Raw genomic sequence first — 14,957 nt, forward strand, 5'->3', positions numbered from 1 at the left:
GCACTCATGGTAATTCAGAAACTTGTATTGATGCCTCTGGGACGATGCAGGCTACAAATGAAATAAATAGGTGAGCAAAATGAAATCAGGAGACTGGAGAGAGAGAGATATATATTGTTAATTTATTTCAAATCTGTATTCCAATTAGTTTAGTTCACCCCTCAAGGCGGTAAATATAGCTAGTATATTTTGCAGCGGTAATTGCTATTTCATGCGACGCATCAGCCGTTTAGATCTGCAGAGGAGTAGGAGCCGAGCGGATTCTGCAACTTTTTGCAAAAACAACAACAACAACAAAACATTTTGTACCTGCAGGATGGCAGTCACATTAATCACAATCCTAGCTATCAAACGGCGTCAGGATTTGCTACAATATGCAAAACAAGCCTCTGCTCTAATAAACGAATGTCACATAAATAATATTGCACAGTGGCTGAAACGTCCTCTCTAGGAGCCCACGTCTGCGCTAAGCCACACCCACTTTTGTTATTATTTATTTTATTTATTCAATCATTGAATTTATATACCACCCTTCATTTGAGGATCGCGGGGTAGTTTACAGTATAAAAACACAAAAATACATAACATAATAACAAACAACAACACACACACCAGTTTAAAAGGCTATACAGTGGTACCTCGGGTTAAGTACTTAATTCGTTCCGGAGGTCCATTCTTAACCTGAAACTGTTCTTAACCTGAAGCAACACTTTAGCTAATGAGGCCTCCTGCTGCTGCCACGCCGCCGGAGCATGATTTCTGTTCTCATCTTGAAGCAAAGTTCTTAACCCGAGGTACTATTTCTGGGTTAGCGGAGTCTGTAACCTGAAGTGTATGTAACCTGAAGCATATGTAACCCCAGGTACCACTGTAGATTGTTTAATTAGCCACAGGCCTGAGAGAAAGAGGAACGTTTCTGGCTGAAAATATGCAATGAAGCTGTTAGGTGAGTCTCCCTGGTGTGTTGTGGCAAGCTAAACCATGGTTTGGCTTAGCATGCTTTATGAACCTGGGCTCATGGTTTGTTTTGCTCCAGATAAATAATGAGCTGCAACCAATCTTTGCTCTTTGTTTAAAGTTCAAGGCAAATCACAAGCCTGACATGTCAGAAGACATGTTAGCCAAGATAGACCTAGCTCACAAGAGCACGAGCTGAGAAGCAGCAAAATGCCTGTAATCTCCATTCCAAGAGCCTGTACATCTGTGCTAAGCCATGGCTTGTCTCAGTCTTACGCGCTTTGAAATGCTACATTTGAACTGCAAAGGAGATGTTGCTGGGCAACCGAATGCTTCTATAGTTCCCAATGGTCTGAGTTCAAGGGGGTTGCAATGCTCTGTGCTAGTGGGGTCAGACACGGAGTTCTCACTATTATTTAGATTAGGGAGAGGCAAAAGATAATTTACCACCGTTTACTAGATCACTAGATGACCTGCAGTGGACAAGAAGAGTCTGACTTCTAATCTTACCGTATTTTTCCGTGTATAAGACTAAGTTTTCCCCCTAAAAAATAATGTCAAAAATTAGGGGGGCATCTTATACGCGGATATATCTCCCCCCCCCCCATTTTCTTAAATCTGAGTCCCCCAAAATAGGGGGCATCTTATACATGGGGGTGTCTTATAGAGGAAAAATATGGCATTTTATTTTATACGTACATGAGGAGCAGCAACAAAAGGCTTTTAGAAATAATCTGTTCGAATTCCAGATGTACAACAATTCAGATGCAGATTTTTATTTGCATATATAGGCCAGTCATCCCAGTGTATGACTCACAAAGTGCAGCAAGCGATTCTACCAGATTGCAACAGAGGAAGTGATGGGAATCAGGGTCACCCCATTGGCTCTGCTGGGAGACAGCTATAATTGGCTCCCCCATCCCCTTCTAGCTGGACATTAGGACTACTATTTAATGATTGGTGCCTGAGTTTACCTCTACCCTTTTCTATCCCCGCCACTATTCCCCCCCCCCTTGTTAAACATACATAAGATGTTCCGAGAGGCATTGGGGGGGGGTGTAAAAATGCTTTGGATAAATAGTCTACACCCCCTCACCCCTCATGATGCCACTGGCTCAAACAAGAGGTTCACACAACCAGGAGTTGGTGAACCCTCATGAGTTCTTGTAAAGTAGAAACAAAGTTTTCTCATGCATAGCCAACTCACCAGGGGTCTGGCAATAATCTCTACCAGAATGCTATACCTCCTCAGTAGCCTTCAGCAGATTGTGTCTCAATGAGACCTCCGTGGAGCGATGCCACTGCGTGATAACAACGCAACACATGCCATAGGATGCACACCTGCAAAACCTTGATCACTGTGGTACCAACAACATTTATTAACTGTAATTTAGCTGGAAAATTATGGCTACGGAACAATACATGAGGCGATTCCTCTATCACAAGCTGCATACAAGCCACTGCTGCAAAAAAAAGGCAGGATGAACAATTTTTGGATACATTAGTGAAAGGCGTTTATAGAATATAAGCCTTGTTACCCTCCTGATAAAAATACAGTGTGGAAAGAATCTAGCAGCAGCTCTGCAATAATTCTAGCGGGGTGGACTTTGGTAATATGGTGCCCTAAGCAAGGACAAAATTTGGCACCTCTCCCCTTTAAATATTTCTCATTTTCTCACACACACACACACACACAAACTTCATTTTGGTACACTTGCTTTTTTATGTCTCTTCTCAGTGGGTACCTGCATAAATATCAGGTTATTAAAATTTATTATTATTATGCACCCCCTTGGCTCGGCACCCTGGGTAGATAAACCACCCACACCTCCCTAAATCTGGTGCCGATTCCAGAAAGGATCTTCTCCATATGAGCCACCAGAAATAATTACAGTGGTACCTTGGTTTACAAACTTAATCTGTTCTGGAAGTCTGTTCTTAAACCAAAGCGTTCTAAAACAAGGCATGCTTTCCCATAGCAGCGGGGGACTCAATTTACAAATGGAACACACTCAACAGGAAGCGAAACATGTTCTTATTCCAAGGCAAAGTTCACAAACCAAAACACCTACTTCTGGGTTTGCAGCGTTCTTAATCCAAGTTGTTCATAAACTAAGCTGTTCTTAAACCAAGGTACCACTGTACACTGAAAGCCACATTCCCTTATTTTACATGCCAGTGATGAGCATGTAAAAGTGGGTGGAGCTAGTAGGCTAGCTTCTACACACACCCATCTTGTCCTCTATCCAGGCAAGCAAAGGGCACTATGACTATCAGAGGTCAAGGACACATTCCATCCAGGTGAAAACACTCATAGAATCTAACTGAGAAGGAAAGTATAATGGACACTACTACAGGCACTGTATACAGAGGTAGCCCACTGGGCCTATGCAGCTGAGTAGTTCAGGGGTCAGTCTAGAAACCCACTAAAATATCAAGGTCTTGCCTTACAGGGCAGCACAGCTACACAAAGGCCAATAGTGCTTTAAACTACAGATCATGAAGATTAAAAATAACCAGAAAACCCCATTTTGTGAAAAGGAAGATGCACGTGAATCTCCAAAACCCACAATGCCATTTCAAAACCATAACCTTGAGCTAAAAGCTTGTTGTTTTATGTAAGTAGATCAAACAATGGACAGAGGGAGAAAACATTTCAGTAAAGCCCAGTACTTTAGCCTTGAAGAACTTTTGAATTAAAGTCCCAAAGAGACCACTTGAGCAGGTGCATTTCTTGCAATTATTAAAAACAAAAAAACCCCACCAGGCAGAAATAAACCTACTTTCAGTTCATGTTCCAGTATTCACAATTTTAGAAAAGAAAACCATGCATTATTAGCAGCAAAATCTCACTTTACTACTTGCAATCTGTGCCCACGCTCATATTTAAATAGGAAGGAGCCAGGGGCCACAATGAAAAGCAAGTTTGTAGAAATGATTTCAATGAGTCAGATGAAGCACAAAGGCTAGACTATATATAGCAGGCAGCCATATTATACTTCACACTAGATTCTAGATAGACATCACCTGTTAAACCTTTGTAAATGAGATAGGAATTGCCAGAAAACCACAGGAAGAAGCAGTGGAACTGATCTAAGGTCACAGAAGATGGATGGGAAATGTCAGAAGTGCAGGAAGACACACTGGGGCAACGGGCAGTTAAAACAGCTCAGGAACTTAGCAGCAACGGAGTTACTACAGCTAGCAAGCCTACATTTCCACCCTGCAAGCATCTCTACAGATACAGCTCCACTACACTACAGCATCTCAGGAATATGCACCTGCCCTTCAGTTATACACCCAAAGCCTCGCAGCATCCAAGGACCTCCGCCTCTCCAAAAACTCTCAGATGCAGTATCTACAGCCTGAGCAAATTAAGACTCTGTTCCCCCAGGGAGGACACTACACACCCAGGGGCAAAAGGTGAATGGGAGGTCTGGGGTGAGGTGGCAACTCTTTCCATCCAGCACAGAGCTTGCAACAATCCAGCGATTGTGCGAAGCGGCCATCGTGGACCCAGGGGAGGCCACTAACACATGCAGCGGAGAGTGGGGCCCAGGGATGAGTCATCAAGTGCAAAGATCAAGGAGAGGCAAGGGAGAAGTAGCCCTAGGCAGTGCTCTTTTTTAAGGAAAATGTGCTGGAACTCACCTCATTCTCTTAAAATGGCAAGGGCACTCACCTGAGAGGTGCCGAAACTCAGTTCTGGTGAGTTCTGCCTGGGGGGGGGGGGATGCCCTGGCCCTAGTTCACATAGGAGCCAACTCCTAGGGGCCAGCGTCTCTTTGGGTCCCCAGTAAAATATTAAGGGGGGTGGGCCCCTGCAAAATGGATGGGCATTGCCATTCAAATGGTGTGTGCGAGCCGCATCTTGCGATCGATTATGCAGGCTGGGGTTTCGTTCTCCTGATTTCTGGGTTGGAGGAGAGGGAAAGCGTTTGTGTGCATGTGCATGAGGGGGGTGGGGTGGGAAAGCTAGGAGGTGACCTGCCTCTTTGCAGAATCCCCGATGGCTGCACCTGCGAAAAAAGAGAGGCCGGCGAGCAGAAGAAAAGGCGCATCCTCGGCGAGCCCTGGCCGCGGCTCCCCATGCAGACGGCGGAGGCAGCAGCAGCAGCGCACCTGCCGGGACCTCCAGGTGCGCCCTTGAGGCCGCCTCGCTGCGATGGGAGAGACCTTGGCAAGCGCCGCCGCCGCCTCCCTCAGTCGAGGAAACGGTGGCTGCCGAAGACGAGCAACCCCCCAAAAAGAGCGAGAGAGAGAGAGACCTCACCTTGCCGCTTGCTTGCTTGCTCCCTTCGGGCTTCCCTCCGCCTGCAGCTCCGTCTGCGTGAGGGCGAGCAGGCGGCGGCGGCGGCGGCCTCTCCTCCCAGGTAACAGCTGCGCTCCGGCTCACGTGAGCGGCCTGCCAGCAGGGAGGGAGCCAGCAGGCGCCGCTGCCTCCTCGCGCCTCAGCGCCGTCGCCTCTGCGCGGGGCTCCGCCTAGCGGGCGTGCAGCTGTAGCCGTGGGAATAGGCGAGACAAGGAAGCGGGAGGGTCTTCTGGCCGGAAAGGGGCGTCTGCAGTATCCCTCCGCTGGCCTGGGGAAGGACGGCTGCGAGGAAGAAGCCCTTCGGGTCCGGCTAGCGGGGGCGGAGCTGGGTGATGGAACCCTGAGAAGGGCGCCTCTGAGCATGCACAGAGGGACGTCGACTTCCCGCGACTGCGCGGCGTCTGAGGTGACGGCTAGGAGGAGCTCGAGCTGCTGCTTAGCTCCTTGCAATGCCGGAGTCGGTTCGGCAGCGATGTGGCCATTGGAAACAGCCCCGCAGCCTCAAACCAACGAACGACGGGAGCCGCCATGAAGCACATAACTGTCAACTTTTCCCTTTTCTTGCGAGGAATCCTATTCGGAATAAGAGAATCCCCTTAAAAAAGGGAAAACGTTGACAGCTATGACGAAGCATCCCTCTCTTAAGAGCACTGCAGGGTTTCCTATGAAGAGCAACGGTCTCAGGGCACTTTTAAGGACTCACACATTTCTTGTGATAAGCTTGGAATAGAGCTCATTTCATCAGATGCATTAACTGGCGGGGGGGGGGGATACGTATTTAAAAACACACCCATGTAAGGAGAAACTATTTTTTATAGCATTACCTGACCTTTTCAGAAGGTATCATTTGGTTTTCCGAGAGTTTACATGTTTTTTTAATCAAACGTAGATTTACCAAGCTAAATGTCATCCAGCCACACAAAAATAGCAGGTTTGAACTCCTCACACCCAAAACACGTTTTTAAGGCCCCTCACTGAAGAAATTTGCACAAGTTTCGCCCCCCCCTAAAATTGCACGCCCTGGTGGCTGACCTCTATTTCATGGTCTTTGATCCTTTGTATCTACCAGAGGGAAACGCTTCCATGCACCTGATGATAACAGTGAGCTCCATTCAACCAACACTTAAGTCACTGTGGGCTCCTCTAGGCTGTGGTGTTTTATTGCTGCAGGTTTATTTCACATGTTCTTGACATGATAATAGTACATTGCTGGTGGGTTTGTTCTGCTGTGCTTCCCCAATGCCATCTGGCTATCGCTGTCTGGAGGGGCTACAGTACAATCAGTTTGTCTTATTTTAACCATGGTTCACTTGTGTGGCTATGCGCACACAGCTCAAACCAGCCATAGTACGTTTCACACAAACCACAAGTGACAAACCAGAAACCAACCAACATTTGTTCTTGGTTTTATTTCTGACTCGCGGCTTGTTTGAAACAAACCATTGACCATGTTCAGAAAAGAAGACATCACTTGTTTTGAGGGCAGGAGAGCCATACAGGAACCATGTTTATGACAAATCAGCTATTGTGATGTGAAAATGAGGCCACTAAGATTGCATGTAATTTTTCTTCTAACATACACAAAAATAGTATCAGGAGGCAGGTATGTCAAATACAGTAGGCAGTTTGGGAGAGAAGCACTGCTACTTAATGTAGCTCGGGTTGTCAAAATTCCTCCTTTTAAGATGCAAAACTAGATCCATTTAAGGTGGGGGGAATCTCTCAGCTCCTGTGTCAAACAGAATTCAAACATTACCTGAATGTATTTTAACATAGGTGCTATCCTACACTGACAAGGTCACAGTGAAAAGAAGCAGAAAGGCAGGATTTAAAAGGCTTGCCAAGTATAATATTGTGAACAGGAGCTTCACAAATAAAGGGCTCAGGTGTTAGCGAAGGGCTATATTTTGGAAAAAAAACATATGGACGAATTTGTATGCCCCACAAATAACCCAGAGATGCATTTTAAATAAAAGGACACACTCTACTCATGTAAAAACACACTGATTCCCAGACCGTCTGCAGGCCGGATTTAGAAGGCGATTGGGCCGGATCTGGCCCCCAGGCCTTAGTTTGCCTACCCATGGATGGCCTTATTGACAAGACAAGCAAACAACTGGTGCTTATATCAAAGGGATTGGGGAAAAGCTTGTTATTTCTCATGGGCAAGTTAGGTGTTGGGCTCCAAACTGCTGCCACACCCAAAACTCAGCATCGCTACTTGCTCTATTGTCCCTTTTTTGCTGCTTTATGGGAAAGAGATTGCAATGATATAGTCAGTGTGTTTCATCCTAAGCACAAAGGGGCTTAGGAAGGCAAGTCATTTGGAACAATTAAAATAGCGAGACACACTTCACAAGTGATTACAATTGCAATAATTAGCACACTTAACCAGAAATAAGTCCCATTTGATTTAATTCAATGGTGTTTACCTGAGCAGACATGCATAGGGATGCACTATAATATTAATACTGTTTTGTTTTTTTTAAAAAAATCAATAGCTTCTTGACAGAACACAAGAAAATAGACCAAATACTTAAATGCTAGAAAAGTTTGAATTTAAGAGTGGGTAGGGGGAGAACAGTGTTGGAGTGTACTTATAAGCAGTAATAATAAACAGATGCTGTTTTTTTTATTCATAGTTTTCTAAATAAATAAATGCACAGAGCTTTCCTATTAAAGTATCATTTGAACAGATGCTCCCACTTTATAAAAACAAGTCTCAATGTTTTGTATCAATAGTAGTTCAAGTAGAAAAATGGGCAACACATTCCACCTCCCATGAGTAACAGGCAACTCCAAATAGAATACATATATATATATTATAAATTTTGAAGCATCAGGTTGCCAGTCATTACTTTCCTGTTGGAAATGTTTTATAGCTCATCATGTGTATATACAAACTCCCTCGCAGATATAAATCCATCGCTGTCTTCATCTTCCTTCTCAAATATGTTTTCAACTAAAGAATCATGGTGGCTGTCATTGACTGGTGCACCATGCCTTTCAAATTCTTTCTTCAAGTATACTTTTACCTATGGAATAAGACAAGGAAAAAAACACACCTTTTAATCATTACGTATCTGTTGGATATGAGAAAGCAAGCCAATGTAAAATGGCCCATCCTCTCTAGTATGTTCAGTACAGGTAATAATAAAAATTTGTGCAAAGCAACAGCTGTAGCATTCCCAAATGGATTTTACAATCAACGGAACTGGCTGTGTTCACATGAAACACTGAACACAATTTTATTTTTATTTTAAAGCCTTCTGCACTCTCTTTCTGCTCACAAAGCAGTGTTCAATCCATAAGATCCATCAAATCAGTTAATATAGCAACAATTTTTTTAAAAAAAACATTGCATTTAATCAACAGATTCCTGTGCTGCAGTGGGTTTGACTAGACAACCCTTTCCAATTCTGGAAAAAACCTAGCCCTGGCAATAGTCCCGTTAGTCAGTATCTCAATTTAAACTCTGTAGGCATTCATTCTAAAAAGATATCATTTCAAAGTTATTGTTTTTCAAAGAAGATCAGTGAAGGTGCCTATTTAGCTTTTCTCCATGATCAAATTTCATAGGTAAGGGCCCACAGAAGAGATTTAGCTGTTACGTGTGAGCCTCAGGTTTGCACACTCCTTCTCCCTAATATGGTTGCAAAGGAGATCAGAGGCTTTTGACTCTATTTTCAATTAACCACAATTTCTTGTTACGTCCAAACTTGGACAAACAGTGGTTAGTGCTAACTATGGTTGATTGAAACGATGCATACTTCAAATTGTGGTAGATGCCTTCTAGATACAAACCATAGTTAGGGTTGCCTTTTATAAAAAATGTATTTTTTATTAAAGATTTCTTGGTTTACAAAAGTATGTGCAATGTCTCTTTTTTCAAGTTACATTTTCTACAGGTCAGTTTCTTTTGTTAAGACATTAGTGTTTCCCAACTTCTACTTTTAACTATGGATCGCTATGATGACTCTACCCATAAAAAAAGAGAAAGTATCCTGGAAAAAAGAGGATATATGACAACCCTACCTAGGTAGCAGCAACCACAGACATTTGTCAATGAAACTGTAGTTAGCTGAAAATGGAAGCAAAAAATTCAGCCTCACTGTGATTACTGTTGTCAAAGAAAACTCCAGTTTTGTTTGAAAACTCTAAAACCAGAAGATGCAATCAGTAGAAGAGTAACGCAGCAATTATTTCCAAAAACAGACTTAATTTACTGAAGAGGATTTCTTTTTTCCCCCTGCAGTGTTATTTGTAAAATCTTAGAAATAATGTCCCTTTCTTTGCCACTCAGAAAGGCAGGCACAAGTAGCCTTTGCACTACAAATACTTACTGAATTTTAAAATCAGCACCTTGAATAGCTCTCTGCACAGCACCAGTTTTGAGTGTGTAAAAGGAAATTGGAACTGTAATATTTCTCAATCTGCGGCAGCTCATAACACCACAGTAAAGACTTACAAATGTCACAGTTGCAAAGCATAACCTCAAGGGAAGCAAAACCTAAATTTTTATTTTCCTGTTAAATACATTAACACACAAATGTAGAATGCATTAGCCTTTTCACCTCTTCTCTGGAAAGCTTCCAATCATCATTAAGATCCATTTGTTGAAAGGACTCGTGAGACCGCGGTCCATTCCTGATTTCTAGAAGTTCGATGTTGAAGATCAAAGTGCTCTCAGGTGGAATTTTTCCTACCCAACATGGTACATAAACATTGAGACAAGATTACAAATGTAACCAAGAAGATAAGCATTGTCAGTGTGAATTTGCATCCTACAGCTTGTCTTGTTTCATTAGCTACTGTGCTCAAAGGAATAGAAAACCGCATAAGTGGCTATGAATTTATGGTGTAATGCATGGGTAGGCAAACTAAGGCCCGGGGCTGGATCTGGCCCAATCGCCTTCTAAATCCGGATCACGGACAGTCTGGGAACCAGCGTGTTTTTACATGAGTAGAATGTGTCCTTTTATTCAAAATGCATCTCTGGGTTATTTATGGGGCATAGGAATTCATTCTCCCCCCCCCCCCAAAAAAAATATAGTCCAGCCCCCTGCAAGGTCTGAGGGACAGTGGACCAGCGCCCTACTGAAAAAGATTGCTGATCCCTGATTTAGAATACACAAGATTATAAAGCAATTGCTTAAAGGCTTTTTGAAATATAAAGTGGTGTACAAGTTAGGTAAAAAGCTCCATTAGTTGTTTTTTTGTGTTTGTGAAGAACAAATCTGGTTGAATTACGTTGGACGAAGATGTGATAACTTTTAGAAAGGCTTGGGGTTTGATCTGTTTCCATTATTCTCCTTTAGTTCTTTTCAAACATCGCATCCATTGTTAGGAGATTTCACAGTGTAATTCTATACAAGCGTGCTCTAAAAGTGCAATTCTGTACAGTGGAACCTCTGGATGTGAACGGGATCTGTTCCGGAACCCCGTTCGCATCCTGAAGCGAACGCAACCCACGTCTGTGGGTCGCGATTCACCACTTCCGCACATGCACGTGACGTCATTTTGAACGTGTGCGCATGCATGAGCGGCGAAACCCGGAAGTAACGTGTTGCGTTACTTCTGGGTCACCGCAACCAGAAGGTACTTCAACCTGAGGTATGACTGTACATGTTTACTCTAAAATGAGTCCCACTTTGTTTTTCACAGTTGTGCCTAAAGTGTTTGCTACAAGTTATAAAGTCAATAAAATTGTAGAAGGGTCTCTTGACAGTGTTTTGCTAGTGATGACACACAAAGCACAGTATTCCTGTTTTTTATCCTTTATTCTGGCGGGCTTTGTGCAGTTATTGAAAAATATAGTAGAAAAAAATGTGATCATTAGGATTCCGGTAACTCACTGATATAAAACAGGGATGGGAACAGGTGGCCCTCCAGGTATTGCTGGACCTTAGTTTGCCTACCCATGTTCTAAATCATTCCATGCTATGATCAAGATGTTCAGAATGTTTTTTCATGAAATATTAATGTTAAGGATTCCTTGAACCTGGACAGAGTTTTCCCGAACTATTACCTTTTCCTTCTTTTCCATAAGCCAGGGATGGGGGAACGGTTAGCTTGCGTTTCTCTCCTACGCACATCTGTCTCAAACCTTTATCCCAGCCTATGATAACTTCCCTTATACCGAGAGTAAACCATGTTGGCTGGGCATTGTTATGCTTGTAGCTGAAACAGACACACAGGAAACATTACTGAGTCAGGTGCCATATAGTCACAATAAGCTGATCGTTGGCACTTGAGAAGCCAGTTGGAAAGGTTCTTTGCAGGTGCCACTGATCAGCAGGATAATTTCTAGGAAGCAAGCCAAAGAGACCCACTTAAGATCCAGGGGTCAAAGACTTTCAAAGGACTAACACAGAGAGATAGTCCATTGTGCAACCACATGGATGCAGTGCAGCCTTGCGAAGGACGAATCACTCTCTATATTTAATTGTGCCTTAATTAAAAATTTGCCTGGGGCAGAAAGTACTAGGAGACACTCTTAGTGCAGCTATATACTCTCAAGGCTTGTCTTTTATCTACTAAGAACACCTGCACCCAACAAACATAAAGCAGGTGTATACAGGATTGGCATGTAGGCACTTGTTTTAAAAACTTACCTCTTCATGACGCCTTTCCCTGATGGGTGATCCAGCTATGGTGATGTATTAATCTGATCTACTGGTTTATGTTGCGCTGAGGGCGAATAAAAATTCTTGCAAATAAATAAATAAATAAATGGGCATTAGGACGGGGGGAGATGTTCTAAGATGAAGCCCGTTACAAGCACATGTATGCGACATCTGAAAACGACGTAATCAATCTGATTACGTCTTTAGAATTACTGTATTTCATTTTTAAGATAAGACAGATTTCATCAAATCAAGAAGAGCTGCATTGTGCAACTTTTTAACTTTGTTTAATTGGTTGGCAGTTCCAACTTTCTGTGCCTTTTCTTCTTTAATTGCAACTGCCGCCTTCCCATCCTTTCGCAAGCCACTGGTTATTTTTTTAAGTTAATAACTCAAATGTGAAATTGAGCTAGGTTTCCCATTTCTGTTCTAACTAAATTTGATTTTATTTTGAAATCTTTTAATTTTTTTAAGAAAATGTGATACCATGGTTAGTTTGGGTGTGTGTGTGTGTGTCAAACCTGTGCCTCTCTAGATGCTGTTGAATCAACCTACATCAGTCCCAGCCAGCCGTCAGGGATGGTAGAATTTTTAGTCCAACAAATGGATGGCCACAGGTTCTCCATCTATGGGTTAGATTTTTTGGACTAGGACCATGAAGATTCTGGGTCCTCAGCCACAAAGTTCATTGTGCAAACTGGGACCAGCATCTTTCTCTCAGCCACACATATGGAAGAAAGAGTTATGATGGATCAAACCAAAAGCTTATCTAGTCTGGCACTGCGTTCTCACAATAAACAACCAGATGTCTATAGGAAACCAGTTAAGCAGGACACAAACCTAACACTCTACTCACTTTTGATTCCCAGCAACTGGTATATATAGACATACTACACCCCAACAGTAAATTAAGAATGTGACTATTGTGGTGAGCAGCTATCAATAGCGCTATGCTCCATGAATTTGGCCAATCTCTTTTAAGAACCTACCTCACAGGCTTCTTGTTTCATAGAATCATTAGAACTGTAGGGTTAGAATGGACGACGAGAGTCATTCTAATCCAACACCCTGAAATGCAGGAATCTTTCGCCCAACGTGGAATTTGAACCCACAACCCTGAGATTAAGAGTCTGCCAACTGAGCTGTTCAGATGTTATGAAAACAGCGGCAGCAAGAGAACCATGTACGCCTGAGCTACTTGGGAAAAGGATGAAATTTAAATGTATTTGTTAAGTTGTGGGTGAACATATCAGACGACACAGCGATTCTTCCGCAGGGCCTGCAAGACAGAGTTGTTCCGCCAGGCCTTTGGTCAGGGCGCAGCCTGACTCCCTCCTCTGGCAACCTGCACAGAATTTTGCTTAATTGGTTGCCATCAATTTGATTTTAATTAATTTTTACAATGAAATATTTTTAGATTATGTGACTATTTGATTGTTTGATTATTTGATTGTTGTTAGCCGCCCTGAGCCCGGCTTCGGCTGGGGAGGGCGGGATATAAATAAAATTTATTATTATTATTATTATTATTATTATTATTATTATTATTATTCAAACAGCTCTTGTTTATTCACAGGCCAGAACAGAACTGAACTGAAGGGTTCAGCCAGCCTGCTTATATACAGCTCCAGTACTACGCAACAGTAACCATTTTCTGTAACTATCCAATCACTGAACGTCACTTTCAATCCCTTATTTGCATATGTGGACCTGAACTATCTACAGTATCCCCCTGCTGGCCCAGGGTGAGAACTTCAGTACATAACAGTATCATTATTATTAGTGAAAATAATGTGGTTTCTAAAGCAGGAGTGGCTAATCTGTGCAGCTTCCCGCAGATGCTGCATTGAAAACTGACCACACAATCCAGTCATGTTGGACTACAATTCCCATCCACCCCAGCCCACAAGGCTAAGTAATGGCCAGGGAGCATGGGAATTGTAGTTCCACAAACATTCGGAGGGGGAATCCCTGGGTTAGCCACTGCTGCTCCACAGAATCAGGCCCAACTACCTGCCATGGGATTTCATGCATCCTGCAGTTTTACAGAGTCTAATGCAAAAGAATTCAGATGTAGTTTTGCACCCTACATTGCACATACGTGTGTTGAGGGAGGCATACTCACGTCGAATGAAAGAGCGAGCCGTCATTCTCCAAATAGCCTTCGTAGTGCACCAACATCATGTCTCCCGGCTTCGTCTTCCTCTTGCAAATGAACGGTTTCTGGAGCACTTCGATCTCCACTTCTGGTTCTGGGATGAGACCCGCAGCCCCCAAAGCCACGAACGCAAAGGCAAGCAGGGTCCAAAAGGCACCTTTCATTTTCACCGCCGTGTGTGCAATCTTTCAGTTTAAAAGGCAACGTGCGCATTTCCCTTAAAAACAAGAAGACGGGAAGACATTCGGACACAAGACTAAATGGCCCCAGGACGCTGAATTAAAAAAGAAAAAAAGCCTTTCCGGATTTCGTAGAGGCGATTGTATCTTATTTTCTGTGCGAGATTCTCAATGCTGTTAGAGCACTGGGTTCTTTAAATTTTTATTTCCTGGAGCAGCCACTCCATGCAAGCTCCGCTTCCCAGCAACTTTCCCGAACTTTGGAAGCCCACGCTTTTCCCAGCGCTCTCCGCGAATGAAGGCGGGCTCCCGTTTCCGGCCAGCCCCGCGCATCCCACCGGCCCGTCATCCCCGCTCTTCGAATCCGCAGACGTGGCAAACTCGCCCCCAGAACGCGACGATTTCGCGTCCATTCATTCCCCCCCACCCTCCTCCCCGAGGGGCAGGACCCAGGTAACGCCGCCGTTCCATTGGGCCACGGACCTGCCAGTCTTCAAAACGATACACTGAAACAAACAAAACACACCCTCCCGAGCCGCTGCGAGCGGCGATTGGCTGCCCCAACATTCCAGGAAGAGAATGCCGCGCGTACATCTCGGAATCCCTCAGCACAATACAACCGGCTTCTGCGCCGCGGACATTGGCTGGCGCGGCGGCGAGAGCGGCGGCCTCATTGGCTCGCCGCTTTCCCTGGCGTTCTTGGCCACGCCCGTTCCCCGCGATCA

General features: G+C 43.8%; 2 protein-coding genes across 2 annotated transcripts in view; both read right to left on the reverse strand.

Annotated features, from left to right (window-relative positions):
• The window catches only part of SCRN1 (secernin 1), a 38,486-nt gene extending 33,012 nt beyond the window's left edge, over positions 1–5,474 (reverse strand). Inside the window, exon 1 of the mRNA XM_083468420.1 lies at positions 5,231–5,474. The gene's annotated coding sequence lies outside the window, so the exon portion shown is untranslated. The remainder of the gene's footprint in view (positions 1–5,230) is intronic.
• Positions 5,475–7,667: 2,193 nt separating this feature from the next.
• On the reverse strand, positions 7,668–14,647 carry FKBP14 (FKBP prolyl isomerase 14). Its single transcript, XM_083468587.1, is given in 5 exon segments — positions 7,668–8,304; positions 9,844–9,971; positions 11,298–11,449; positions 14,021–14,232; positions 14,237–14,647. Coding segments are annotated over 5 exon segments (681 nt in total). The 5' UTR covers positions 14,267–14,647; the 3' UTR covers positions 7,668–8,145.
• Between the last annotated feature and the right edge of the window lie 310 nt (positions 14,648–14,957).

This window comes from Podarcis liolepis (genome assembly GCF_965112155.1).
Source record: "Podarcis liolepis genome assembly, chromosome: 12".
Lineage (NCBI taxonomy): Eukaryota > Metazoa > Chordata > Lepidosauria > Squamata > Lacertidae > Podarcis > Podarcis liolepis.